Source organism: Barbatula barbatula (assembly GCF_947034865.1).
Source record: "Barbatula barbatula genome assembly, chromosome: 1".
NCBI classification, from domain to species: domain Eukaryota; kingdom Metazoa; phylum Chordata; class Actinopteri; order Cypriniformes; family Nemacheilidae; genus Barbatula; species Barbatula barbatula.
In genome coordinates, this window is record NC_136766.1 from 20691357 (window position 1) to 20719128 (window position 27772).

Here is a 27772-nt window from a genome sequence, read left to right on the forward strand (position 1 = left end):
CCGGATGCACTGTAACTGTCTTGGCTGATATTCAGTGAAAAACTTCTGTAAAACATCTGCTTGATTACTGTAAATGACAAACAAACTGTGGGAATTTTACATCTGCATTGTATGGATCTGCATGGACTATACCTACTACACAAATGTAAAGTGTCATTTAAAGTGTATAAGTCGCTTTGGATAAAAGCGTCTGCCAAATGCATAAATGTAATGTAATGTATCTGTGATCTGCATTTCAAAGTAAAGTTTAGGTTGCTTCACTCAGATAATCATTTCTATAAATTGCCATTAGTTCACACAGCTCTAGCAACCTATTACTGAATGCACATTCTTCTCTATGAATATGTAATAATAGATGTTTTGCATGTGTGAGACTAAATCTGCATCAATGAATAAGTCTAAAACATAGTTGGATGACTTGAGGATTGTTATTTTGGAAAAAATCTGGTGTTGTGTGCAAACTAGTGTCTCTTTTCACTAATCCTTGTGTTTTCTGCTGTAGTGTGTGTTTAAGGGTGTGTTGTGTATAAATTGTGGGGGGATGTTATGCTAAGTGGGATTAACTTCTATTCATAAGAAGTTTTAGGACGTCCTGGTCTATTGTAATTTTGCTGTGAAGCACAGAGAAATAGTATTAACGGTTTTGCGCACCTTTTGCACTGACATAAGATCATAGATGATTTGATATAATGTCCACATGCATACAGTACATTGTTTTATTCTGTATCTGTACAATGTGCTAAAAGCTTTTTATTATATTAAAGGTATATTTGGAAAATGTAAAATTACACCATCAGTTACTCACCCTCAAGTTGTTCCAAACCTGTATAAATGTCTTTGTTCTGCTTAAAACTAATTGAGATATATGGAAGAAACACTTAATAAAAATAACCTTTATAATACATTCATACAGGTTTGGGACAACTTGATGGTGAGTGACAGAATGACAGAATTGTTCAATTTTGGGTGAACTATCCCTTTACGGTTAGGGTTTTATGTTTTTGCAAAAGAAATGTAAGACCAAGTGATTTCCTGACATTAGATTGAATAATCTGTGTTAAATATTTCTTATTTTTATTTAGAGCAAACTGAAAGCAGGAATCAGCACAAGAAATGAGGAACTGCAAGGCTATCAGTACAGTAAGTGTTTTCTTTATCCTTTATAATCTTCACTTTCTTCAGTAATGAGCAGTAGTCTAGTTCTAGTTTTCGGTTAAGTTTTTGGTTGTTATCGCCACTTTTACTAATAATTGTTATTTCATGCAAGTGCTGATTTTGTTTGGGCGTGTGTTAACTTCATCTCCTAGTTTTCATGCTTCGTTTGTAGAGACTGTATCATATTAAAACCATGCACACACAACACACCCCTCTGAGTACACAAACGTCTCTTAATCATAATGTGTACTATATTTACATATTTGCGGTCCTGTACCACAGACACATGCTTAACTAAAGCGGAAACCATATGTATGAAATATATACTATCAGTATATTATCACAATCGAAATGTACTGTACATTAAATAACTGGTGTGCACATGGTGTAAGAACATTGTGAGTTAGTGTTGTCAACCATTGGACCCATCATAATTATTTTTCCTTCTTCAGTTTTCAAACCCATTTTTGCCTCTGCAAAGATTTGCATTAACCCCAATGCTGAAGTTGAGCTCAAATCACCTAAAGCAAAACTGTACCTGGAGGTTCAGAACATTGCTATTGAGATGACCAAACCTCAGGTATGACTATATTGGCAGAACCTAGTGAATAGATAGATTATACAGTACAGTAAAATTAATCCTAAAATCAGAATGCTGTCTCGGGTAAGCAACAACTCCATAATGTTGTTTTTGGGTGGTGTTTCTAGTACCTGTCTATGGTGGATCTTCTGGAGTCCATAGACTGTATGGTGAAGAACAGCCCTTACAGAAAGTTCAGGCCTGATGTTCCAGTCCACACAAACGCAAAGCAGTGGTAAGAACAGGTGATCTTGCTAACTTGAATAAAGTTTAAACATTTTAAACGATCAGATTAATTTGGGCTCTGTGTGACTAACAGGTGGAGATATGGCATCAGCAGTATACTGGAGGTGCATATCCGACGCTTTAACATGATGTGGAGCTGGAGCAACATAAAGAAGCACAGGGACACGCTTAAGGCTTACAAAGCTGCATACAAATGCAAACTCACACAAGGAAAAGTCAGAGAGGACACAGAGAAACAGATCCAGGTACTAACTACAGATAATAATAGATAACATTAAAGGGATAGTTCACCTAAAAATTGAAGCTCTGTCATTATTTAATTAGCCTCATATGGTTCCAAACCTGTAAACATTTCTTTGTTCTGCTAAACATAAAGGAAGATATTTGGAAGAATGCCAGTAACCAAACAGATCTCAACCCCTATTGACTCCAATAGTATTTATTTTCCCTACTATGGCAGTAAATGAGATCTGTTTCCTTATTTACATTCTTCCAAATATCTTCCTTTGTGTTTAGCAGAACAAAGACATTTATGCAGGCTTGGAACAACCTGAGGGTGAGTAAATGATGACAGAGTTTTCATTTTTGAGTGAACTGTCCCTTTAACACAAAAGAAGATATTTGGAAGAAGGTTTGTAACCGTACAGTGCTTGGGCACCATTGGGAAACAACACTACTATGGTAGTCAATGGTGCCCGAGAACTATTTGCGTATCCCACATTCTTCGAAATCTCTTCTTTTGTGTTTAACAGAACTTTACATATAGTATATGTATTTGAAACAACTAGTGGGTAAGTAAATGACGACAATTTGCATTTTTGGCTGAACTATCCCTTTAACCTGCCAAAAGTCAGAGACAACCTTACAATGCTATTTTGTCAGTATATAATATAATTTCTAATTAAATTTGTCATAAGTTGAATTCAAATAATACACATGTGTATTTGAACATATTTATATTTATTTTCTTCCACATCTCAGGAGCTAGAGAAAGGTCTGGATGTGTTCAACATTGTATTGGGCAGACAGCAAGCTCAGATGGAGGTATGAAAACTGAATGTTACTGATGTTTGATAGATTGCAATGCAGTCTAGTAACCCTACAGCACTTTCTTTATTATCAGGTGGTTTGGTCGGGGCAGAAGCTTGTGGCTAAAAAGACCACCCCTCAGAAGCAGAGTGGTGGTGGAGGCTTTTTCAGTGGCTTTTTTGGCAAGAAAGAAACAAAGAAGAAAGAGGAAGAAGAGGATAAAGAAACAGAAAGTGAGTGTTTGATCTCCAGTATATTTCCATTTCTGCCTTTGACCAAACACAGATGTGCATTTGCAATAGATTAGCATTCTATACATGTTTGTGTTAACAGGTATAGATTCCCTCATGACCTCTGAAGAGAAAACCAAACTCTACACAGCCATTGGCTACAGTGGGAGCTCACACAACCTTGCCTTACCAAAGCATGTGAGTGGAGAGTTCACCCACAACAATGTTGACACTATGCTTTCATCTTAACTTTGACTAAGGATGATCAACATACAGTACGTATATTCCCATCAGCCTGGGCAAATACTGAAATATGTGTTTTTATGCTCATTTGTGTAGTATGTAGCTGTAATAGTCACCTTTAAGCTTTTGAGCACCTCAGTAACGTTCAGAGAGGAGCCCGGCGTTCCGGAGATCCTCAAAGTACAAATGATCGACCTCAGTACGACCATCTCACAGAGACCAGGAGCCCAAGCCATCAAGTATGTCTCATATTATAAATATACATAAGGAAACTTTAGTATGGACTTGTTAAAGGGACCGTTCTCCCAAAATAAAAAAATGATGTCATGATTTACCCAGAGGTTCTTTCTAATATACATTTCTTTGATCTGATGAACAAGGCAAAAATATTTGAACGAATGCAGTTCTTGGCCACCATTGACTTTCATATGAGGACAAATTGCTTTATACAATTCTTTGTTCTGTTTAACACAAAAGAAGATATTTTGTAGAATGTAGGAATGCAAACAGTTCTGCTGCAAATTGAAACCATTGTAATTTGTTCTACTTTGGTAGTCTATGGTGGCCAACTGTTTGGTTATAAGCATTCTTCCAAATATCTTTCTCTGTGTTCATCAGAACAAAACTTAAGGGTGAGTTAATGATGACAGAATTCACTATGAATATGTAAGATTTTTGCATTAAAACGTCTAACAAACACTAGCTAAGTGGTATATATTTAGTTCCCTTGTGTACTTACATAGTAACGTAATGCTTCTTCACAGTGTCAACCTCCACCTTTGTTGTTGTTTTGTTGTTAAAGTGGTATAAATAGTGAATGTGCAGTAAGTTTGAATTGAGTTTGAACCGTGAAACTGTTGTTTGTGTGTTGTGTAGAGTGGAAGCTAAGCTGGAGCACTGGTATGTGACTGGCCTGCAACAGCAGGGGCAGGTGCCGTCTCTCATAGCATCACTGGGAGACTCAGATTCCTCTCTTCTCCGTGTCCTGTTTGAGCTCAACCCTGAAAACAGCACCGCCGACCAGCTCCTAAGAGTTCACTCACAGCCTGTGGAGATCATCTATGACGCTGTGAGCTGAGTGTTACTATACTGTCAAACAAGTGATGGGGTGGTGGGGTTAGCCAAAGAACGTCAATGCATTCCAAATTTACAATGTTTTACTTGTACAAAAATGTCAGTTATTATATAGTAGATGGTCCAAAATTACAATATTTAATGGTAATATTAGTTTGTTTGTTTTATAGTTGACCGTCATTAGCATCGCAGAATTCTTTAAGACGGGTAAAGGGATCGACCTGGAGGTCATCACCTCGGCAACACTCAGCAAACTTGAGGAGATAAAGGAAAAGACTGCCAGTGGTAACTCTCTTCTCTTTTCCCATCATTCCTTTTAGATATGATCACAATATTATCCCGCTTAGAAAGAATAAGTTAGTTCTGTACAAGCTGTCAGTAATACTTTACCTTTCCCTTTATCCTAACTCAGGTTTGTCTCACATCATTGAGACGCGTAAGGTCCTGGACTTGAGGATTGATTTTAAACCCTCATACCTGCTGCTGCCCAAATCTGGCTTCTATGACAGCAATTCAGACCTCATGGTCATTGATTTTGGTTACCTGCAGGTGAGGGAAGGAACTAAAAACATGCACAGAATGCCTTCTGATTGTATGGTAATATATGTGTATGTTTGTGTGTAGTTAAACAGCATAGATCAAGGCAGTCATCAGCAGGTATCTGCCAGTTTCTCATCTCTGGAGGAAATCATGGATCGAGCATATGAAAGATATTCATTAGAGCTTCGCAGTGTTCAGATACTCTACAGCAAATCAGGTGAACGCAGTACATCAGCAAAAAACTGAACCACTTGCAAACATTTTTGAATTGCAGCAAAAAGGCACGCATACGTAAAATACACAGAACTCAAACATAACAAGGAAACGCATGAAAAAGAAAACACAGCTCATACGTTTTTTACATTAAATCACGTAAAATGGTGTTAAGGTAAAATGTATTGATTTGCATTTGTTAAAGGAGAGAAATGGAAGAATGCTCGTCTTCAGGGTTCCTCCCTTCAGCACATCCTGCAGCCAATGGACTTCACTCTTCAGCTCGCCAAATGTATGGTGGACAAAGATTCCCGTATGCCCAGGTCAGCTCTCTCTCTCACTCTCTCACTTGCTCTCTATTCTTAATTCTTGTGCTGTACCAACACCCAAATCTATGATTGTTACAGGTTCAAAGTGTCTGGAGAGTTGCCGATGCTTCATGTGAAGATCTCCGATCAGAAGATCCAGGGTGTTCTGGAGCTTGTTGATAGTATTCCTCTCCCACAGACTTCCTCGAGTCCACCCACCACACCAACAGAAAAGGTCAGAGAAGCTCTTGAGTTAGAAACAAACAGCCTTACGATTCTTCTGTATTGACACGCATCATCTTGCACACATGCATCACAATAAGTGACTCGTATGTGGTCATTTCCTTATAGAAAACAATAGACATTTGATGCTTGGTATTGCAGTTGTTTGTTGAATGTCTCTGAAACGAACTGTAACATGCATCGTTTTAAGAATCACACGCTAAGTGTGAAACAAAGAGCCTCTTGCTTTTATATTTAGCTCATGCGAGTGTCACAAGGCAGTATCAGTCTTTACACATTACACAACTCAGGAAAGACATTATCCACAATAAGCTTCAGTGTCTCTCCAACCAATGAACTCTGTTACGTATCTTTTTTCCTTGATTTGCTGCCTCAAAAGACAAGAACCAAAGCTTAGTAGTGTACTTCAAAGAAGAATTCATGTAACTAATATTTTATCCATTTATACTCAATTGAATAAATATCATATCTGCAACTACCTGTATATGTTGGAAAAATATGAGGAAGTTGTGGAGATATTTGGAAAGCGTCTATACATCGGTTCTACAGTAGCATACATTTTCAAATATACCTACCTCTAAAGCATATTTGAGCCACGAACAAAATCATTCACAAAATTTGCCACCTTTTATTGTTAGGACTCTGTCCTTCCTGTCTCGAGCTTTCAAGCTCCCTGGGCAGAGTCATGACATTGCCACGTCTTTCGGGTTTCTGTTGTGTTATGTGTGGAGACATGTGGCTTTATGTGGTTACTTGATGCCACGTGTCTTCCTGTTATGTCTCTCAGCCCCACCCTCCTATCTCCTGTAATTTCTTAAGGGTTTCATTCCCATCGGCTGTTTGGTGTTTCACTTTAATTAGGGTTTTATTCCCATCAGCTGTCACCACTCTCCCCATGTAATCACTCCTCGTTAGTGTCTCCCTTTATATAGTCTTAGTTTCCCTCTGTTCAGTGTTGGTGCATTGTCTACTGTTCATGCTTAACACGGATGTCTTGTCTTTGGATTACATGTTGTTCCTGTTCGTAGACTTATTATTTCTCTTTTATATAGACCTTGTTTTTTCCCCTCGTGGAAAGTGTTTGTTTCTAGTGTTTGTTGGCTAGTGTGTTTTTGTTCTTGTTTTTCCCCATTGCGGCTTTTTGATGTAATAAAGTTTTCTGTTATACCTTCGTCTGCCTGCATCTGGGTTCTGTCCAAAACCATTTTGTGACATTTATAGCCATCTGTAGCACATGATAGTATTATGCACTTATGCAGACAGTAAACTTAATAATAAAATGTTGTTTTGGTCAGCTTTTATACAATTCGCTGTTGTTTGGATAATAGTTATGATGATATTCTTCTAAAGGTTTTGGGGATGCCCCTGTCTGATGTCAGACCAAATGTGTTGGGTTTAGACCCTGCAGTTCTGTCCTATACTGTTGAGTCTGGTAAGAATCCATCTTTCCTTGCGGACTATCTTAACAATGGATATGTGCATTGTTTACAATATTGTTTATGATTGTGTATGTATGTGTTTAGACTCTGATGTTGACACTAGTGAGAGGTCTGTGGATGAAGACACTCTCAGATCAACTCTGGAGGAGCTCACGGAAGTGCAGTTTCAGTTTGAAGTCAAAGCGGTACATGCTGTTTCATCATCGCACCATTCTCTTTCTATCGCATCATCATCTGGCTTCTTATTTCCTGAAAGATGTCATTGTAACATCAATCGTCATTCTATGAATTAATTCCCATGGTTTTGTGTATGATTTCCGTTTGTGTAGCTCAGTGTGTGTTTCAGTGTGATGTATATGTGTGTGTGTAGGTGTTGTTGGAGCTAACAAGGCAGGCAGCTCAGGAAGATGTCGTATTGGCATTGAATGTGTCTCAACTGGGTGCCGAGGGCAAGATACGAACTTTTGATCTGACAGTCACATCCTACCTCCGCAAGATCAGCCTTGACTACTGCGAGATTAGAGGTTTGCGCATGCACACAGACAAAAGCCTGAATTATTTAAGAAGTTGATGCAACTTCATTGAAACCTTGTGACACTGTTTTAGTGCATTTAGCAACTGGTTATGTGTGATTATTGAATAAGATGCTGTTTTTGTTGTTAAACTTTCTAATTCTTTCCTGTATGTATGTTTTAGATGCACAAAAGCAACCCCTCCATCTTATTACCTCTTCAGACAAGCATGGCTCTGATCTATTAAAAGTGGAGTTCATTAAAGTGAGCACAAACATCCCAGTGATCAAACCTTCTATGAAAGACTCTTGAATGTTTTTCGTGCACCGAGTGGTTTAATTTGTGTGGCTGTTTGTACATGCTTATGAGTGATTCTGTCTCTCTGTGACCTTTAGGCTGATGTGAATGGACCCAGCTTTCACTCCTCCTTCAATAACACAGAACAAACACTGAAGGTATCTATATGTTTATATGACAAATCTCATGACACATCCTTTTTGTTTTTACGAACAAATCATGACTTTCCAAAAACGTTCATACTAAAAATGATTTTAAATATCTGAAATAAATGTAAAAACACATTCATTCACACATATTGTTGTCATATTGTCACACACATTTTAAGGTTCTATCTTTGTCAAAATTTTGTTATTCACATATTCTTACTCTGTGACAATTTATTTATATTATGTGATGTTTTTTCTTTACGTTGTATATATTTTGGCACTTAAAAATATATTATTGGCAAACAAAAATCACTTAAAAAGTAATTATGAGAAAGCAATTTGAGATCATTTTCATTTTATATATCAATTATACAGTAACAAACTGCTCAAATGGGAATTCTTAGATATTTCCAGTGTTTTGAATTGATTAAAATTGAATTGTATAATTTGAAGTCATGTACTTGTATTAAAATGTTTTTTTCTGAAATGTTCTTTTATTGCATAGTTCGCTTTCTATGTAATCAATTAAATCAATGTCTGGTGTTTTATCACGATGGGGGATTTAAATTGGAGGTGGTTTGTTTTGTTGATTTACTGTATTAGTCTGGTTCATTTCACAGGTGGAGTTTTCATCTTTGGATTTCCTGTTGCACACTAAAGCTTTGCTTTCCACCATCAACTACATGAACTCAGTCTTACCACAGGAGATCACAGCCTCGAAAGAGAGAGAAACCAAGAGACAGACTGAGAGAGCAGCAGCAGGGAAAACGGGTAAACACACACGCACACACATATCATTTTGTGTAAGCTTTGATGTTTTGATATGAATTATTGATCTCATATGATTACATAGGCTCTAAACATTGCTCATGGGTTCATGCTGTCTTTGTCTCTGCTTTGTAGGGCTTTTCATGGGTAACTTATTTATTTTAATCCTCTTGGTCTTTGCACTGGTCTTGATTTGACATACACTAACAGCAGAGGTTTTGCTCATGTACAAGCATGCAGAAACTATACTGGTTTCATATTTTCACACTTGGTTGAGTACTGTTTTCATTTGAATGTCTGTCTGAATGTTTTAGTGTCTAAGGGTTCAAAGGACTCTGGTGTTGTGAACTTCAAGCTGTCTGCCATGCTTGGTTCGTTCAGAGTGTCTGTCTGCGATGACAGAAGCAACATTGCTGACATCCGAGTCCAAGGTAGAAGAATCTAAAGAATATCACCATTTTTGTCTGAAATATCGGAATAAAACTGAAGCTATTTAAAATTCTTGTATAATGAAATGCTTATATAAAACCATCTATATTACATGTTCATTTCTTATCCAGAACAAGTTTGTGAGTATGTGAATGTATTTCAATCCAGGGTCAACATTTATTACTGAAATTATGAATTCAAAATATACAGACTAAAAAAAAATGTTGTTTTTTAGAAAATCATTTTAGAATATGAATTTTAATTATCAAAATATCGTCCATGCATCTTGAGAACATTTCTGCCAGTTAACATGTATTCACATGTATCCATCAGGCATTGATGCATCCGTGGTGGTCCAGGTCAAAGAAACTGAGGTCTTTGCCCGCCTGCGTGATATTGTTGTTCTAGATGTGGATCCAAAGACCATCCATAAAAAGGTGAGAGATCATTCATTAACATAAAGAATTTTGCATTGTAAGACAATATTAGATACAAGCACTATATTTATTTCCATTCAGGCAGTGTCAATAGTTGGAGAGGAGGTGTTTAGCTTTAAGATGACTCTTTACCCCGGGGCAACTGAAGGTGATGGCTACTCCGACACCTCTAAAGTGGACGGGAAAGTCATCCTGAGGCTGGGCTGCATTCAGATCGTCTACCTGCACAAGTTCCTCATGTCTTTACTGGTGAGAACTCAATACACAATTTAAAAACGCACGTCTCACACCTCGTCTACACTGGACGTGATCTGCACCGCATCCAGTGTGGACAGAATGTAAAATTATAATGGGTTCTAATGTGTTTTATTGTCTTTTGTCGAGTCGTAGCGTGCCGTGTCCAGTGTAGACACATGTCCCCATTTGTACCCACAGTCATGTCTGTGTATTACTCAGTCTAAAGCTGTTTGTTTACCGATAAGTATTTATCAGTTTTTCTGTCTAACTTTTTGGTTTTTGATTTGTCTGTGATTTTTCCCCTGGTTGTCTTTTATTCCCAAACCTCCCCTTCTTCATAGTTTTAGTTAACTGTGTCTTCCTTTTCCAGGACTCTTTTAGCTATCAGTATCGCTCTGCTGATGAGGTACAGGCCTGGGCATGCTGCATTAAAGTCTTTTGCTTTGCAGCTTAACTTGCAATGCACTTTTGCATATTCTCACACACTGAGAAACGTCTAAACACTGAACTAAACGTTAATATACTTGTGGATTTTTAAGCATTAAGAAGACATGAGACATAAGCAATGTTTATGTCCTACTTTAGTTTTTTCTCATTTTAGAAATTTTTCAAAAGTATTTTTTTTTAATATTATTTAATTATTCATGAAAATAAAGAATAATTTATTTTCTAGGGCTGTCAACGTAAACGCATTAATGAATACACTTCAGATTAACTCATTAAAACACTTAACGCAGCATCCATTTATTTTGTCATCCTTTGCCTGGTGTTACATTATATAATCACGCTCTTATTCGTGTAAAGGCCTTCAAACCATTTAACTGCGATTTGAAACAGTTGCTTTGACGCATTCAGTGTAGATACAGTAGACAGCTTCTAGCTTTGGGAGGCAGCGCAACGCAACGCGATAGCGGTCCAGTCTGGTGTATACAGTCACATGCTAAAGGCTGCGTCAGTGAATCTCTGTCAGACAGCCACCAATATTAAGTTCTATTTCGTGCTTGAATGAACTAAAACATGATTATGCCAGAAAGACCATTTTGTCTAGCATTTTCATAAGCACAGACTTCAACGTGTAAAATGTAATCCTAAATGAATGCAAAGAGTTGTGAGAGCTGCCGCTCTTAAGGGGGCCACATTTCTTAACTTGCTGCTGTGACTAACGTCACTAATGTTAATCAAAGAGCAAAAGAAAAGAGGAATTCAATGTGTTTTGTAGCTTTTATTCTGTATTTAAATTAGATTATAGCATTAAAGACTGTAAAGTGTTTGAGAACTAAATTACATTTTCTATATATTTCCTAACTGTTAGTCATGATCGCTCTCAATAACACTGTACTACAATTAGTTGCAGTACTAATATCAGAATGTTCGCTGTCATTCATAAAATAATGTTGTCAAATAATTCTGTTATTTCTACATTTATTTGGAGATTAAACGTGAACTAATTAGAATGTAAAAGTATTTGAAATTTAAAAACATTAATGTTATGTGTTATTAATCGTGAAAAACCTTTGATTAATCGGATACTTTTTTAAATCGATTGACAGCACTACTATTTACCATTATGTACTATTATCTATTTATGTGTAACTGTACTGAAGTAGTCTTAAAGTTTCCAGTTACTAATAGTGTAATTTATATGTTTAACATTTTAACTCATACAGGTGGAAAAATATATAATAATAGTTTAATTTTTAAATGTTTTAAATGGTTTCTCATTTTCCCACACAATGAACATTTTTTTTCTTATGTATTAATTTATATATAGGGTATATGAGAGCTGTTAGCTTCTGGCTCAGATTAAAAATGAGTTTTTGTGTTTGTTTTAAAATAGAGATTCTTGATTAGATTAATCATATCTTATCCCGCGATTGTCCTTTGAGATAGGAATAAAAAACTTCACCATGCAGTGCTGATTGTCAAGAATGCAGTAAAGTGCTGTATATTTAAATAACTTCATCCTGATTGTGGGAATTCAGTTGCATGTGTGTGCTTGTGTTGCATATTAAACCTGAAATTACAAAAATCTGAGATGAAAATTTGCACGATATGAATGCTATGACTTACTGATACTACTTGTCATCCCCCACATGGTTAATAGAAGCAATAGATGCACACCTGCCATATCCTCACACTATGCCCATCACCTGTCCTACTCACAAAAAATACACCTCTAGCACTGCTTTTCCACCCATGTCTGAATTTGCAACCTTTTGTTGTAAATTTGGCTTTCAGGCAAAGTTCAAGAACGTCCGTGCATGAAATGGATCCCAAGCTATTACAATAAAACCTTTTCTCACTCTAAATAACAAAAGGGTACTCTCTTAACCCTGGTTCTCTGAAACATGAAGAGCTCCACCTATGGGAAGGGCATTCGTACATAACCTCTGCAAAAGCATCCAATTGCACCCAGTCTGACAGAAGTGCGCAGCCATTGCCAGGTAAGGTCCCACCCCCTTACCTGAGAGCAAATAAGGTCTTTAAGAAAATGCACAGGCGTTGGTGGCCCAGGATGAAAAAACACAGCTAACCTGGTTGAATAGAACTATCACGTCTGGAGTGGCTGATCAGATAATATATGCTCCTGAAGACACGCAGTGAATTTCAAACAAACTGTGTTCGAGCAGAGATCGCAAGAAGCGAATGTGTCAACTGGACATTAGTAGCACAGGCAGACCTTATATGCTCTCAGGTAAGGGGGTAGGGCCTTACCTGGCATTGGCTATGCGCTTCTGTCTGTCTAGCCAGACTTTGTGCGATTGGATGCGTGTGCAGAGGTCAGGTACAGATGCCCTTCCCATAGGTGGATCTCGAATACAAGATGATGAAAGAGAACCGCCGCATCACACAGAGCTGTATCTAACTATTGGTTGCCTTCCATAGATGTTTGTAGACAACTTCCAGACAGCTAAAGAGGCTTTGACTGCCGCCACGGCTCAGGCCGCTGAGAAAGCAGCTTCCAGTGTGAGAGATTTTGCTCAGAAGAGTTTTAGACTCGCCATGGACATCAAACTGAAGGCCCCCCTTATCATCATCCCCCAGTCTTCAACATCCCATAATGCATTTGTGGTTGACTTGGGTCTCATCACTGTGGGAAACAGATTCTCGCTTCTGGCAGCTGAGGGCTTCCCATTGCCTGCTGTTCTTGAGACCATGGATGTAAGACTTACACAACTCAAACTATCTAGGTAACAAAAACTATTCCTAAAGATGAATTAATTGATACTAGTTTAAAAATCTATTGTATATCATGTTCTTGTCTTTATTGTCTCAACAATATTAAGCGCTAAACATGGTCTGACTTATGTTTATTGTATTGTTTTTCAGGACCATTCTGAAGCATGCTGATGCTTTTCCAGATATTGAGATTCTGGAACCTATAAATCTAGAGCTTCTGGTCAAGCGTAATTTGGCTGCCACGTGGTTCAACAAGATTCCAGGAGTGGAGGTCAAAGGAGTACTTAAGTCAATGAATGTAAGTTTGTCCTGACATGGTTGATGTGTTGGATTTTCAAACTACAATAGAAAGATAATTGCCTCAAGATTAATTTAAGGATTTTTCCCAATTTAGATGGCTCTTGGTCAAGAGGATTTTGGGGTTCTCACGAGAATCCTAGCAGAGAACATTGGTGAAGGAAGCAAAGCTGCTGCAGTGGAGGGATCCAAAGCTTCTATTAAAGGTATACTGTAAGAAGATTTATTGCTCCTCCATCTTCAAGAGCTCCGGTTAACCCTTGTTTGCTTTCACAGATGACACTGTTACAGATGAAGGACTGATAGATGCACTTTCTGCAGCGACGGGAAGTCAACCGGCTATCATTAAAGGCACTTTCAGTGAGAATGTTGTCAATGTGCTGCTCAATTTTGAAATCAAGGAGGTGATTTAAGTTCCAGCAGTCAGTAAATTTTTAAACCGCTCTAAAGTGCGGAGTTGACCAAGAGCCCGATGTCTTTTCCTTGTAGGTTATGCTGAAACTAAAGAAGTCCACAAATAAGACAGAGTGTCCCTTTTTGATCCTGCATGTAGCTCAGCTTGGAATCGACACCAAAGTTAGAAATTATGACATGGAGGCCACAACATACATAAAAAACATCTCCATGAAGTGCCTGGAGTTCTCTGGTTTGAATTTTTTTTATTTTATATAATTGTGAAACCACAAACTACAGATTAGTGAGATGATTTTCACTTTGCTTTTTGGCAGATTCAAGTGGGGAACCACTCTGTATAATCAGTTCCTCAGCAGAATCAGGAACCGATCTTCTCGAAGTCAAGTATTTTAAGGTAATTCCTTACTCCCAGTGAAATTCAAGTATACAATGCCTTTTTTGTCATTAAATATTGCAGTGTTTGTTGTAAATACCTGGGTCATTCTGTTTTTATGATTCATGTTCTCTCATAATCTTCAGTTAAAATCAGAAAATGCACTTCCGTCCTGGAGAGACTGCATCCGTTAACTCCTCCCCTTCTGATGCCAGTCCCATTTCAAAATGCAATGGCTGTTTTTATACATCCAATCAAATCGCAGCAAAAACCCATGCCACACTCACCATTTTTCTCTTTCGAAATTCTATTTAGCTTCGAAATGGATCAAAATACGGAAGTAAAAATTATCGCAACTTCCATTTTACGAGGAATATCTGATAGTCAAATACTTTGATCCATTGCAGTGGCATGTAGACACTTCCACATGTATTTTTCCAACATGCCTTATGCACATTGTTAAAATCACTCACAGTGTTATTACAACAATCCAGGGGTAGGTTTTAAAGCGAACCTTTTTCGACCTTAAAATAAAGTCTCTAAAATTATTTCAGTGGTAAAACAACACTTAACTGGACAAATTCAGAGGCTACACCACACTCTGTAAATTCTGTGTTCAGGTAGGGAAACACAGCCTCGCCCATCCCCAAATTAGATGTTTCTGCATTCGCTGGTTTATTCAGTTTCGTCAACAAATTAATTGCTGTGCCCACGGGGAAGCTAATACCACATGGGGGAGCCGTCAGCAAAAGTTATATAGTGTGGCTTTATGCTCTCACCTATAAATCAGTGTTTTTAGATCTGGACAAAACTCACTGTTTTATGAAGGCATTGGGGCAGTTATTTAGCGCCAGTAGCCATTAAGCTCTTGAATGTTCATGAAGTGGCTGTTCTTTCAGAGAATGAGGGCTGTGTCTGTGTAATGCAGTGGCTGAGTGGAGTAGGTATAGGTGGACTGATAAACATTAGAGATGTAAATGCATACTAAGAAGCAGTATATTCGGTATCAGCCGCAACAACATAAACAAATGTTATGTGGCCCAAACTTGACTTCCCGTAGATCTCCGCAAAGAATCAACAACTTTTGAGTCATTTGAAATAAATGTAAAATATACATATAAATTAAATATAAAATCAATGGTTATATTATAATCAAACACAAACCGGAAGTTAACTTTGGGTCAGCACGTGTATCCGATGAAATGCTCTGTATAAAATGAGATGACCTTATATAAACTTAAATCAAATGTTTCCAGTCACGGTGCTTGTAGATCCTCTGAATTGACTACAAAAAGTGATATATAATTGTATACATAGAAATACAGTCTAGTCTTCATTATTGAAGATAAGTGAGAAATAAACAGGTGTTGACCGCCTTCATTCTTGTCTTTGCAGGCTGATCGAAATGGTCCCAACTTTGCTAGCATCTACAATAATACTGAACAGATGTTCAATGTAAGCGTCTGAAAATTATTGTAAAAATGCTTTACCATTTTGGAAATTGCAACGTTCATTTGAATGAGGTTTAAAATACATTTTTATGTATGTTTTGTGCCCCCAGGTAACGTTCTCCTCACTAGACTTGATGTTGCACACAGAGGCTCTTCTCTCTACTATGGACTTCCTGTCTGCTGCCTTGTCCAGCAACAGTCTCCCCTCACCAGAGAGAGAGAACAAAAAGACTGAAGAAATCAGAACAACCTCAGCCAAATCCAGTAAACACACTTATAACTACATATACTGGGTGAATTCCAATAAAATGTGCTTTACATACTTAAGCAAAGGGACGATTCTCACTTTAAGTGCTCTAAGTGCACTTCAGAGGCAAAAAAAAGCCTTCTAACAAGGCTGTTTGTAATTCCCCCACTTTTTTAAACTGACAATGATTGTCTTTGCATATGTGCTGTATTAAATATGAAGTAATGCGGGAATGTTTATCTCAGCTACACTGAGTTCTCCCTCAGATGGTGACGTCATTGACCTGAAGGTGAACATGCAGCTGGGTGCATTTAATGTGTTGGTGTGTGACCAGAAGAGCAACATGGCAGACATAAAGATTCAGGGTGAGAATCCATTTCCATCACAAAAATGACCATGGTAAATAATAACTCAATAACTCAACTGGTGCTGTCTAAATTTGTAGGTTTGGACGGTTCTCTCAGAATGCAGGGAACTAAGACACACATGTCTACTCGTCTGCGGGACTTCCTCGTCATGAATGTGGATTCTAAAACAATTCACAAGAAGGCAAGTTGACATGGTCATTACATAAACTTTTACTATATAATGTGCATTTTAATATTTGGTCATTTGACATGGCGTCCTATGGCATGAAGTAGCAAACGTCAGACCATAGTTGACCCTAACCAGAACAAACTGATCAAAAATATATTATTTTATATTATATTTATAATTATAAAATATTAACATAAAATAGTAGTGAGAGAAAGAGTGATTTATCTTCAGTGTTTGCTTTTGTCGCACCATATAGTCACACCATTTTGTCAACTACCCATTTGCGGTTCATTATTTAACATATTGTGAAACAAATGTGCAATACAAGCTAAACAATTTGACAGCAAAAAAATGTCTGTTATAGTTACACTTTTCCTCACATTTATACTCACTCACATTTATTCTCACATTCATTCATTCATTCATTTGTTCTCTAGGCAATCTCTATTGTAGGCGATGAGGTGTTCAGCTTTAGCATGAGTCTCACACCTAATGCCACTGAGGGGGCCGGATACACAGACACATCAAAAGTCGACGGCAAAGTGAAACTCAACGTGGGCTGTATTCAAGTGGTCTACCTGCACAAATTTGTCATGTCATTGCTGGTGAGTTAGAGCTACACACTCTCTCTCTCTCTCTCTCTCTCTCTCTCACACACACGGATGTGCCGATATCAGACACTTAACCAATTTTCTTCCCTGCACAGAATTTTAGTAACAACTTCCAGACAGCTAAAGAGGCTCTCAGTGCCGCCACGGCTCAGGCCGCTGAGAAAGCAGCTTCGAGTGTGAGAGATTTCGCTCAGAAGAGTTTCAGACTCGCCATGGACATCAAACTGAAGGCCCCCCTTATCATCATCCCCCAGTCTTCAACATCCCATAATGCTGTGGAGGCGGACCTGGGGCTCATTACTGTGGGAAACCGCTTCTCTCTGCTCCCAGTGGAAGGTCTTCCACTGCCTGCTGTCATTGATAATATGGATATAGAGCTCACTCAGCTAAAACTGTCCAGGTACTGCCACATAAAAATGAAACAAATCTTTTTTAAGACCCTGAGTTGAAATTCAAATGTGTTTATGTCCTTTCGAGGTCTGATTATTAAATTATAGGTGCATTCAAGCATTTCTCATGCTGTGGTGGCCAACACGGCAGTATTTAATACTGACATTTATCAGCATGAAAGCAGCATTATGCAAAAGCCAAAAAAAATTGTACTTCGCAATGCCTATGTAGAGCTTTGCAAGTTAAATGTATTCCTCATGCAAAAGTGTTGAAGGATTTAAGCATCTGCGTGTCTTTAAAGCAACCTGTGCATCGGTACCATTTTGATACATGACTAAAAAAATTCGACTTGAGAGTACAAACATCTGTGTTGTATCTGTGAGCTGTTAAGGTTGTGCCATGACTTGTAGTCTTGAATCAGAATTTCGCCGTTAACACACATGCATGTTCTACTGTATACATTATACAATATGTTAAATTGTGGGGACTTTCCACACACATAAGGATTTTTATACCTTATATACTGTATATTTCATCCCATAGGCCTCACCCCCTAAACAAATCCCATCACTATATTTTATAGTTTTTTTTCCACAAAATGACCCTGCAAGGTAAATTTAATGTTTAATATCATCTTTGTGGGGTCATTTGGTGCACATACTGTAGGGTTTTCCAGGACCACACACTGAGGTTGCCTTAAAAAGGCAATACATAAACCATATACAAGTAAAAAGAAAACAACTTAATCTGCTGTTTTAGGTTGCTTTTACTCCTTAAAGCCTTCAGTGTCCAGTTACATGGGAGAAAAAGAAAGCCGGGTATTTCCTCCAAAATAAAAAGAATAAACCACTAAAAGAGTTTTTATGAATCTACATCATTCAAAACAAAATAGCTTTAAAATTTCTTTGTATTCTTTAACTATTTTAAATGAGGTAAAAAATATTGAAGTTCATATTTTCAAAAGGCCAGATTCTAGTCATCCATAATAACTCTGCATGCCTCATCTGTTTCCGTTACTCAACCTTTCTTCAATATCCTCAGAATTTCCATGGAGCAGGACTCAAATCAGCCTAGTTCCAAACTGTTGGAGCCAGTTAACCTGGTTCTGTCTGTCAAACGTAATCTGGCAGCATCGTGGTACCAGAAAATGGCTGCCATAGAGGTGGATGGAGATCTGAAGCCCATGAAGGTCTGTACATGTAGTGTCAGCAACCGTTCCTTGCCTTTGATCAATATCTAATCTCACTTTCTGTCTGTCTTTGGTGATTAATTTACTTTTGGCTGATCTGTATTCCCGAGGTCTGGTTATAATCAGAGCTGGAGGGATTGTCAGAAACTCCAGTTTTCTCTCTCAGCATGGAAACTGAACTCTGTCTATCTGTGTTCCAGGTGGCCTTGAGTCAAGATGACCTGACCGTGCTGCTGCGGATTCTGATGGAGAACATTGGAGAAGCGAGTGACGTTCAGCGTGATGCACAGGCCCTCAAACAAGAGAGCGAGCTGATCAGAACTCGCACCCAGACTGGTGAGAGAATACACAGATAAATGTTCTGTTTAATGCTGCTGTTGTACTTTCTTATCTTAACCTGAGAGGAAGTTAATGAGATGTCTGGATTTGTTTTGCACAGGGTCTGAAATTGTTGTAGAGAAGCTGGTAGAAAATAAACCCAAGGAAACAGAGATCTTGGAGAGTGTCAAATTCAGCTTTAATGTTGAATCACTTGGTCTTACTCTCTATAATAATGACCCAGAGCAGGTGAGAACAGATAGAAACTTGAACAACTATTGACTGAAAATCTCCACGTATAAAGCTAAAAAATGATGCCATTGGAACAGGTTTGATGTCTTTAACAACAAAGCACATTTGGTCTCCCATAGCTTCCCAATGCTTCTTGCAATGCTTGATATAATATTATAGCTAGAAACCAAATCTGCATACGGGTTTGGAATAACATGAGTAAACTATTTGTAGTTTTTCTTTAAATCTCGCTGTGAAAATCTAAAAGTTTTTGATTTATAAATCTGTCTTTCTTTTTTGTAGCCCTCTGCACATGAGGAGCAGTTGTGTTTAGGAGAATTCATGCTCTGTAAAATGAAGACTTCTGGTAAAATGTTTTGTAATGGCAATCTGGAGGTTTGCACAATCCTCACCACATGCACGCTGGATGACAGGAGGAGCGGTATTAAGAGAGTCACATCCAGGTTATCCACTCTCACACATCTTACAGAAACATCTATTCGAGTGATAGTTCACCCAAAAATGAAAATAAATTGTTCACTTTCAACATACATTTTTGTGATAATTACCTCACCCCTGTTGTCATCCAAGATGTATATGTATTTTTTCTTTAGTCGAAAAGAAATTAAAGTTTTTGATGAAAACATTCCAGATTTATTCTCCATATATTGGACTTCAATGGACTCCAAACGGTTGAAGGTCAAAATTACAGTTTCAGTGCAGCTTCAAAGGGCTTTAAATGATACCAGACGATGATCAAGGGTCTTATTTAGCGAAATGATGGGTCATTTTCTAAAAAAAAAAAAGTTATTCTTTATAAACACAAATGCTACCCTTGCTCTGTTCTGCGAAGCGTTTTTATGACTTCACGTAATTAGTAATTACGTTGAAAAGGTCACACTTGACGTAGGCGGAAGTACCGAGTGTACAAATGTGGAGAAGGAGGATCGTTCAAAAGTTGTTGAATGTTCAGTGACACATATTCAATTGTCTTTGTGTCAGTTTTTTGTTTAAAATGGTCAGAAATCCTGGATTCTGCCTACGTCAAGTGTGACATTTTCAACGTAAATTCCGTGAAGTCGTGAACGCGATACGGAGAAAGGCGAGCATTTGTGTTTATAAAGCATATACATTTTTTCCCATCATTTCGCTAGATAAGACCCTTATTCACCGTTTGGTATCGTTTAAAGCCCTTTGAAGCTGCACTGAAACTGTAATTTTGACGTTCAAACTTTTGGAGTCCATTGAAGTCCTTTATATGGAGAATAAGGTTTTTGATGAAAACATTCCAGGATTAATTTCTTTTCGACTAAAGAAAAAATACATACCCTGTTGTCATCCAAGATGTACATGTATGAGTAAATTTTCATGAAAATGTATGGTGAAAGTAAACAATTCCTTTAATGCTACCCAACAGCAACTTATACAGCTACGAATCGTGTTTGTATACAGTTCGCTTTTTGATGATGTTGCATTGCAGGATGCTGGGGAGACGTGACGAGGAGACATCAGAGCCCATGATAGATGTGAAGTATTCTCAGAGTGAGGAAGAGCGCTCTGTGGTCGCTGTACTACAGAAGCTCTATCTGTGTGCTAGCGTGGAGTTCCTTATGGCCGTCGGGGACTTTTTCGTTCAAGCTCTGCCCACAAGCCCACCTACACAGCGAGACAAAACCAGTCAGCTGATGCTCAAACACGTCTCAGAGCCTCAGAGTGAAACTAGAGCAGGTGTGAACAGGACTGATGAAACCACATTTCTGTTTGTAAATTTCATTTCTTTGGAAGAACAATTAAGATGATTGCCAAAGGTTAACATTTTTGTTTCTACCAGACTCGGGGCAGAAAACCAGGTTGCGGGCAGTTGTGGTGGACCCAGAGGTAGTGTTTGTAGCTAACCTGAAAAAGGCAGATGCTCCTGCTCTGGTCGCTTCATTCCAGTGTGACTTCAATCTAATGTCTGAAGAGATCGGTCAGACTATGAAAGCCAGTGTTAGAAACCTCAAAGTTCTTGCCTGCCCCTTCATTAGAGAAGATGGTGACAAAGCCGTGACCACTGTATGTTTATGGTTTTTAGTACATGTTTATATTATATATTTGTAAATATATTGCATGTTATAGATAGCTGCGTCGAAATGCTTTGGAAATCATATATATTTGTTGTACTGTAGGTGCTGAGGCCATGCTCTGTTGAACTTGAGACCAAAATGCCAACAAATGCCCCATTAACTGGTTCAGTAACTGTAGAGGAGGTCATAGTAAAAGTAAGTGATGTCTTTTTGTCCTTAACAAATGCATATTATGTGACTGCATCCTCAGGCCAATTGAAACATGCTGAAACATGATGTTTTAGTTATTGTCTTTACAATATTTGTGAAGACAATAAATTATGTTTAAACTCCAACATGTTAAATGTGTTATTTTGGCCATATTTAGACAATATTTGACTTATTATAAGACTCATAAAAATCCTATAAAATATGTATAAATATTATTAATAGGGCTGTAATGATACACATTCATCTTACAATTCAAATAATATAAATTTGGGGATTGAGCTTGTGTTGAGCTAACATGTTTTTTTCTCAGATCTCTCCTATCATTCTTAACACCGTCATTACCATCATGGCGGCTATGACCAAACCGAAGGAAGAGGCATCACAGCAGTCCTCCAATGACCTGAACAGCCTTTGGTCTGTGATGAACATTGCTAACACTAACTACTGGTTCCTGGGTGTGGACACAGCCTCTGAGGTCACTGAGAGCTTCAAAGATGTGGACAGCAGCAGGGACGGAGAGAGTTTTGGGGTGAATGTTAAAGTGGTTCAGGTTACGCTGGAGTCTGGTTTGGGACATCAGACCGTTCCTCTTCTGCTTGCAGAATCATCATTCACCGGCAATGCTCGCAACTGGTCATCATTGCTCAGTGTCTCTGCAGATATGACTCTGGAGGTGTGTTTGTGCTCATACTGACTTTTTATTTTATTTGGAGATGGATTATATTGAATGTGTGTTTTGTTTTAGGTGAATTCTTTTAATGAGACTCATGCAGTATGGGAGCCATTGCTTGAGAGGGTAGACAATGGAAAACGGAGGTGGAACCTCAAATTAATGGTAGAAAATCTCTTTCTCAGTCTCTTTCTTCCAGTCATTCTTTTTCTTTTTTGTTGTGAAATATTCTAAATGTGAAAATATGAACCCATACTGCTATCCTGTGAAATATATGGCAGATTGTTGAGCTGGTGCATGTGTGTGTAGATGAAGAATAACCCCGTTCAAGATAAAAGTCCAGTTCCTGGGGATGATTTTATTATGCTGCCAGAACCTCGCACAGCCATCACCATATGTTCCAAAGACACCATGAACGTCACAGTGTCCAAGTGCAGTCTCAATGTCTTCAACAACCTGGCGAAGGTAAACATTTTAGTCCAGCAAACAGCATTCACAAATGATAAGAATGCATTATGAAATATAGTTCACACAAAAAACCTGTATGAGTTTCTTTCTATGTTTTGAAGTATGTTGGTAACCAAACAATAGTGGTACACATTCACTTCTATGGTATGGACACAAAAACCAATTCAATGGGTACCGCCATGGTTTGGTTTGCAAAGTTCTTAAAAATATCTTCTGTGTTCTGCAGAAACTTATACAGGTTTGAAATGACATAAGCATGAATAAATGATGATACAATTTTCATTTTTTGGGTGAACCATCCCTTTAAGCATTGTGGATATAGTTTTCTGTTAAATGTGTAATAAATAAAACCAAATAAAAACATTGAACTTTTTCTTCTTTGACTTGACTTGTCAGGCATTCTCAGAGAGCACAGCCTCTACGTTCGACCACACTCTGAAGGAGAAATCTGCCTTTACCATCCGCAATGCATTAGGCATTCCTCTCATCGTTCAGCACAGTTCCAACCTCCGTCTGGTCGGCTCGTCCTCGTCGGTTAAACTACATGAATTAGCTGTGGATAAGAATATTGATCTAGAACATTCCACCTTCGAACGTTCATCACGACTTTCTGCCCTGCAAAGGCAGGAAAGCTGCCTGTTCAATCTCAGCATAGGTCAGTAACAACATACACCCAATAAACCGAAGATTCACAACCTGAACTTGAAATGAATGAAATGTTTTTATTTAAGTTACCTATTCAAACGCTGTAGAATCCATCATATTATCTTAAATGCAGTACTTTGATTGTTTTTTTTTAAGTTTCTTATCAAAACTTTGTCTCATTACACAGCTATAAACCATAAATATTATGGGAGTGATAATACAGATATAGTGAGAGAAAATGACATAATATCCCAGCCTTAATATTTCCCAGTAACCCATTAGTAATGTATAAATCTCCTGCACAGTTCCCACAGGTTACAGTGAGATTTCCAATATTCCACTGGGTAAACCCGGCCGCAGACTCTATAACGTTAGAAAACCCATTCAAGAAGAAGCTGTGTCCGTGTTGCTTCAGATCGATGCCAGTGAGGGCAACAAAGTCATCACAGTACGCTCTCCCCTGCAGGTGTGTCATTCTCATCCATCTCTTCACATGTCAGAATAATCATATGATTGTTCATCTGAAAACATTAAAATCATCATGACTGCTTTATGTTTACAGATAAAGAACCATTTCCTGGTGCCGTTTGCCCTTCTGAAGTATTCCTCTGAGCTTGGAGTGATGGTGAACGTAGGCAACGCTGAGCCTGAGACGGAGTGTCATGTTCCTCTGGAAGCTTACAGGTGTGAAGCAGAAACGGAAACCCGGGTTTCTATCGGTCATTCTTTTCTTTTATCACCCTCTTGTTTAGAATAGACTTCTAAATCAGTAATATCTCTTCTGTGTTTCTGACAACCATGTCCAAATGATACTTGCATATTACACATTTCTTTGTTAATGCTTTGTTAATAATGTTTTCTCTGTGTTTTCTTTTAGGAGTCAGTTGTTTTTGCTGCCTCTCGGTCCTTTAGAAGATCAATATCAAGCGTCATCCACTTGCATCTCATGGAAGGAGCAAGTGCACGTGAGCTCGGAGGTTCACGCAGTGTTGCAGTGTCCCGCCAGAGATAGCAGCTTCCTGCCGCTTGTGGTGAACACGCTGGCTGTGCCCGATGACCTGAGTCACATCGACAGCCACGGGGAGGGAGACTGGGACCCTGCTTATATCATCCACCTGCACCCAGCAGTTACCGTCAAAAACCTGTTGCCTTACTCGATACACTACTTGCTGGAGGTATTAATATTATTTTAACTATGTTTAAACTTCAGAACAATTGGCCAAGCAAGTCGACTAGTTTGAGACCACAAACCATATTACTTTTCTCTCAGGGTTCTCCTGATTTCTACGAGCTTCAGGAAGGCAGTACGGCAGATTTGCTAAACTCACACATTAACGGTGAAATAATGGAGCTTGTGTTGATGAAATACCAGGGACGCAACTGGAGTGGTCGTATGAAGATCAGCAGCGACATGCCAGAGTTCTTTTCTGTCTGCCTGACCTGTGACAACTCCGATGAATTGAACGTGGATGTGTGTGTGCATGTGTCCCGTGCAAGTGCCAAAATGGTCCTGTCCATCTACAGTCCATACTGGATCATCAATAAGACATCCCGTGTGCTGCAGTATCGCACAGAGGACACGTGCGTGAAACATCCGTCTGACTTTAGAGACGTCATTCTGTTCTCCTTCAAAAAGAAGAATTTCTTCAGCAAGAATAAGGTTGGACTGCTCCCTGGGCTCTGGCATTTAATGGAATACATGTTTTATTATAATTTTATTCCAGTTGTTTGAGAGTTTGTCCACCATTTGAAGGGATAGTTCACCCAAAAATGAAAGCTCTTTCATGAATTACTCAGCCTCTAGCTGTTCAAAATCTGTATACATTTCTTTGTTGGGTTGAACATAAATAAAGATATTTGGAAAAATGTTAGCAACTGACAATTCTGAGGCAGCATTGAATACCATAGTAGGAACATTTATTGTGTACCTTTTTTTGTGTAGAATACTAAAAAAGATATTTTGAGGAATTTTGGAATGAACAGTTCTGGGGCACCATTGACTACATTAAAATTCTTTCCTTACATGGTAGTCAACGATGTCCCAGAATTGTCAGCTACTTACATTCTTCCAAATATTTGTCTTTGTGTTCAACTGAATAAAGACATTTATTCTGGTTTGGAACAATCCGAGAGTGAATAATTCACGACAGAATTTTCATTTATGGGTGAACTGTCCCTTTATGTCACAGTGTATCACAGTTAATAGCTAAACAAACTGAATTTTTATCCCAGCTGCAGCTCTGTGTGTCCACAAGCTCCTGGTCGGACGGGTTCTCGCTGGACACTGTTGGCAGTTACGGTTGCGTGCGCTGTCCAGACAAAGGCGGGGACTACCTGGTAAACGCTTTGAAGATGTTTAATGCCACGAGTCTCTGTGTCTGTGCATGCCGTCTGAAACCCATTTGATTTCCAAGGTGGGGGTCAGCATCCAGATGAGCAGCTTTAATCTGACACGGATTGTAACCATGAGTCCATTCTACACGCTGGTCAACAAGTCCTCCTTTGAGCTGGAGGTTGGAGAAGTGCAGAACAACAATGACTTGAGCAAGAAGTGGCATTACATCCCGTCCACTGAGGTCAGATCTGCATTCTCTGAACAAAATCGTCTCAAAGGTGACTTGAATGTGAGTGTTAACTGTACAGTTGTGTGTGTACGGCAGTGTTTGCCTTTGTGGCCTGAGTCCAGCACTGGGAAGCTGTGTGTGCGAGTTGTGGGATCTGAATCTACCTCAAAATCGTTCTTCTACAACAAGCAGGATAATGGAACACTGCTGCGTATGGATCAGGTGGGCATTTCTGCTGGAGGAGAAATATCTTTAGAAGGTTTTTTTTTTTTAAACCTGCCCTATGTAATGTTGATGATTTTAAAGCAGAATCTTGTGTTTGCTCACAGTATGGTGGTGTAATTGTGGATGTGAATATCGCAGACCACTCCACTGTCATCAGCTTCATTGATTACTATGATGGAGCCGCACCCGCTCTGCTAGTGAATCACACGCCCACCGCTACTGTCAACTTCAGCCAGAGGTCAGCACAACCTTGAGTTAATAGATAACTTATTAAAACGCAAAAGCCTGGAATGAGTTAAAAATTGTATATTGCTGTTTTTAACTGTCTATGTTAAACGTGTCTTTTTTCACATCTCAAAATATTTTTTTCCACCTGAACTCTGATATCAATGTATGGGACTATGTGTGTGTTTATGTCCTTGTGTTTGTTCAGAGGCTGTGAGAAGTCTTGGGAACTTAAAACCGGTGAAGCTCAGCGGTTTGCATGGGATGATCCAGCAGGTGTGAGAAAGCTTTGCTGGACCTGTCAGGAACACTCTGGAGAACTAGACCTTGTGAAGGTTAGAGAGGCTTTCTGGGTAATTCAATTCACAGGGGATTCTTAGGTGACTCTGATGTCATTCCTGTGCTGTTTTCTTTAGGATGAATGTGGTCAGTTTGCCTACAACAGCCTAGTTGAGATACATTGGGTGTCTTTCCTGGATGGCCGACAGCGGGTGCTCATCTTCACTGAAGATGTCGGCATAGTGACGAAAGCACGGCAGGCGGAGGAGCTGGAGCAGTTCCAGCAGGAAGTCAACATCTCGTTACAGAATTTAGGTCTGTCACTCATCAACAGTGACCTCAGGCAGGAGATAGCATACGTTGGCATCACCAGGTACTGTAGATAAACACAAAAGCAAAAACATGTTTAATACATTAACAAATTTGACTTCGGATGATGTTTGTAATTCTCTTTTAGCTCCGGTGTGGTCTGGGAGATGAGGCCAAAGAACCGTTGGAAATCATTTAACCACAAAAACATTGGACTGCTGGAGAAGGCTTACCAGAGCCACATCAACAGCAAGAGTGAAGCAGGATGGATTAAACTGGAAACTGGCCTAGAGGTGATTAGTGTCGCTGTTAACTGGCTTGACTGGCTCGCTTTGTTGATTCATTTCTTATTCAAACATGATGTTGACACGGATGTGTTGAATAGCTTGACTTGCCTATGAACATGCTTTTCTTTCTTATATTACCTGAAGTTTTAAACCTGAAGCATTTTGTTGGACAGGTTTATTAAGTGCATTATGAATCAATCATTTGATTTTTAGGACTTTATTACATAACGCCCATGAGGGTAATGTTCCTTGTTTTGTTTTATTAAACAGGTGAACTTTGAAAGGGTGCCCATGTTGATGAGACAACCTTTTTCTTGCACCATAAGGAGAAACTTCCTGCCTGGCATTCACGTTGAGTTAAAACAGTCGCCACATCAGAGGAGTTTACGTGCACAGCTGTACTGGCTTCAGGTGACACCCATAAACACTGAACTTTTACTTGTTGAATGTCACACTC

General features: G+C 38.7%; 1 protein-coding gene across 3 annotated transcripts in view; it reads left to right on the plus strand.

The window, feature by feature from the left end:
* The window catches only part of vps13c (vacuolar protein sorting 13 homolog C), a 55645-nt gene that overhangs the window by 18210 nt on the left and 9663 nt on the right, over positions 1-27772 (plus strand). For 2 of the 3 annotated variants that reach the window (XM_079459029.1, XM_079459031.1), the window contains 58 exons: positions 1083-1140; positions 1608-1735; positions 1864-1970; positions 2055-2226; positions 2963-3025; positions 3105-3243; positions 3344-3438; positions 3580-3722; positions 4360-4552; positions 4728-4842; positions 4970-5106; positions 5182-5314; positions 5516-5633; positions 5718-5853; positions 7212-7293; positions 7385-7485; positions 7671-7824; positions 7997-8076; positions 8208-8267; positions 8879-9029; positions 9341-9457; positions 9789-9892; positions 9974-10141; positions 13016-13320; positions 13460-13607; positions 13704-13812; positions 13883-14010; positions 14096-14252; positions 14335-14414; positions 15789-15848; positions 15955-16108; positions 16337-16456; positions 16537-16640; positions 17066-17233; positions 17335-17639; positions 18671-18818; positions 19019-19154; positions 19258-19385; positions 19671-19831; positions 20848-21095; positions 21199-21422; positions 21536-21628; positions 21954-22316; positions 22389-22478; positions 22623-22778; positions 23178-23436; positions 23732-23892; positions 23989-24110; positions 24304-24601; positions 24697-25086; positions 25659-25763; positions 25841-26002; positions 26087-26212; positions 26320-26453; positions 26649-26775; positions 26857-27092; positions 27177-27321; positions 27586-27726. In XM_079459029.1, coding sequence (XP_079315155.1) covers positions 1083-1140; positions 1608-1735; positions 1864-1970; positions 2055-2226; positions 2963-3025; positions 3105-3243; positions 3344-3438; positions 3580-3722; positions 4360-4552; positions 4728-4842; positions 4970-5106; positions 5182-5314; positions 5516-5633; positions 5718-5853; positions 7212-7293; positions 7385-7485; positions 7671-7824; positions 7997-8076; positions 8208-8267; positions 8879-9029; positions 9341-9457; positions 9789-9892; positions 9974-10141; positions 13016-13320; positions 13460-13607; positions 13704-13812; positions 13883-14010; positions 14096-14252; positions 14335-14414; positions 15789-15848; positions 15955-16108; positions 16337-16456; positions 16537-16640; positions 17066-17233; positions 17335-17639; positions 18671-18818; positions 19019-19154; positions 19258-19385; positions 19671-19831; positions 20848-21095; positions 21199-21422; positions 21536-21628; positions 21954-22316; positions 22389-22478; positions 22623-22778; positions 23178-23436; positions 23732-23892; positions 23989-24110; positions 24304-24601; positions 24697-25086; positions 25659-25763; positions 25841-26002; positions 26087-26212; positions 26320-26453; positions 26649-26775; positions 26857-27092; positions 27177-27321; positions 27586-27726 — 8745 coding nt within the window. The remainder of the gene's footprint in view (positions 1-1082; positions 1141-1607; positions 1736-1863; positions 1971-2054; positions 2227-2962; positions 3026-3104; positions 3244-3343; positions 3439-3579; positions 3723-4359; positions 4553-4727; positions 4843-4969; positions 5107-5181; positions 5315-5515; positions 5634-5717; positions 5854-7211; positions 7294-7384; positions 7486-7670; positions 7825-7996; positions 8077-8207; positions 8268-8878; positions 9030-9340; positions 9458-9788; positions 9893-9973; positions 10142-13015; positions 13321-13459; positions 13608-13703; positions 13813-13882; positions 14011-14095; positions 14253-14334; positions 14415-15788; positions 15849-15954; positions 16109-16336; positions 16457-16536; positions 16641-17065; positions 17234-17334; positions 17640-18670; positions 18819-19018; positions 19155-19257; positions 19386-19670; positions 19832-20847; positions 21096-21198; positions 21423-21535; positions 21629-21953; positions 22317-22388; positions 22479-22622; positions 22779-23177; positions 23437-23731; positions 23893-23988; positions 24111-24303; positions 24602-24696; positions 25087-25658; positions 25764-25840; positions 26003-26086; positions 26213-26319; positions 26454-26648; positions 26776-26856; positions 27093-27176; positions 27322-27585; positions 27727-27772) is intronic. The other variant, XM_079459030.1, reaches the window with a different exon arrangement.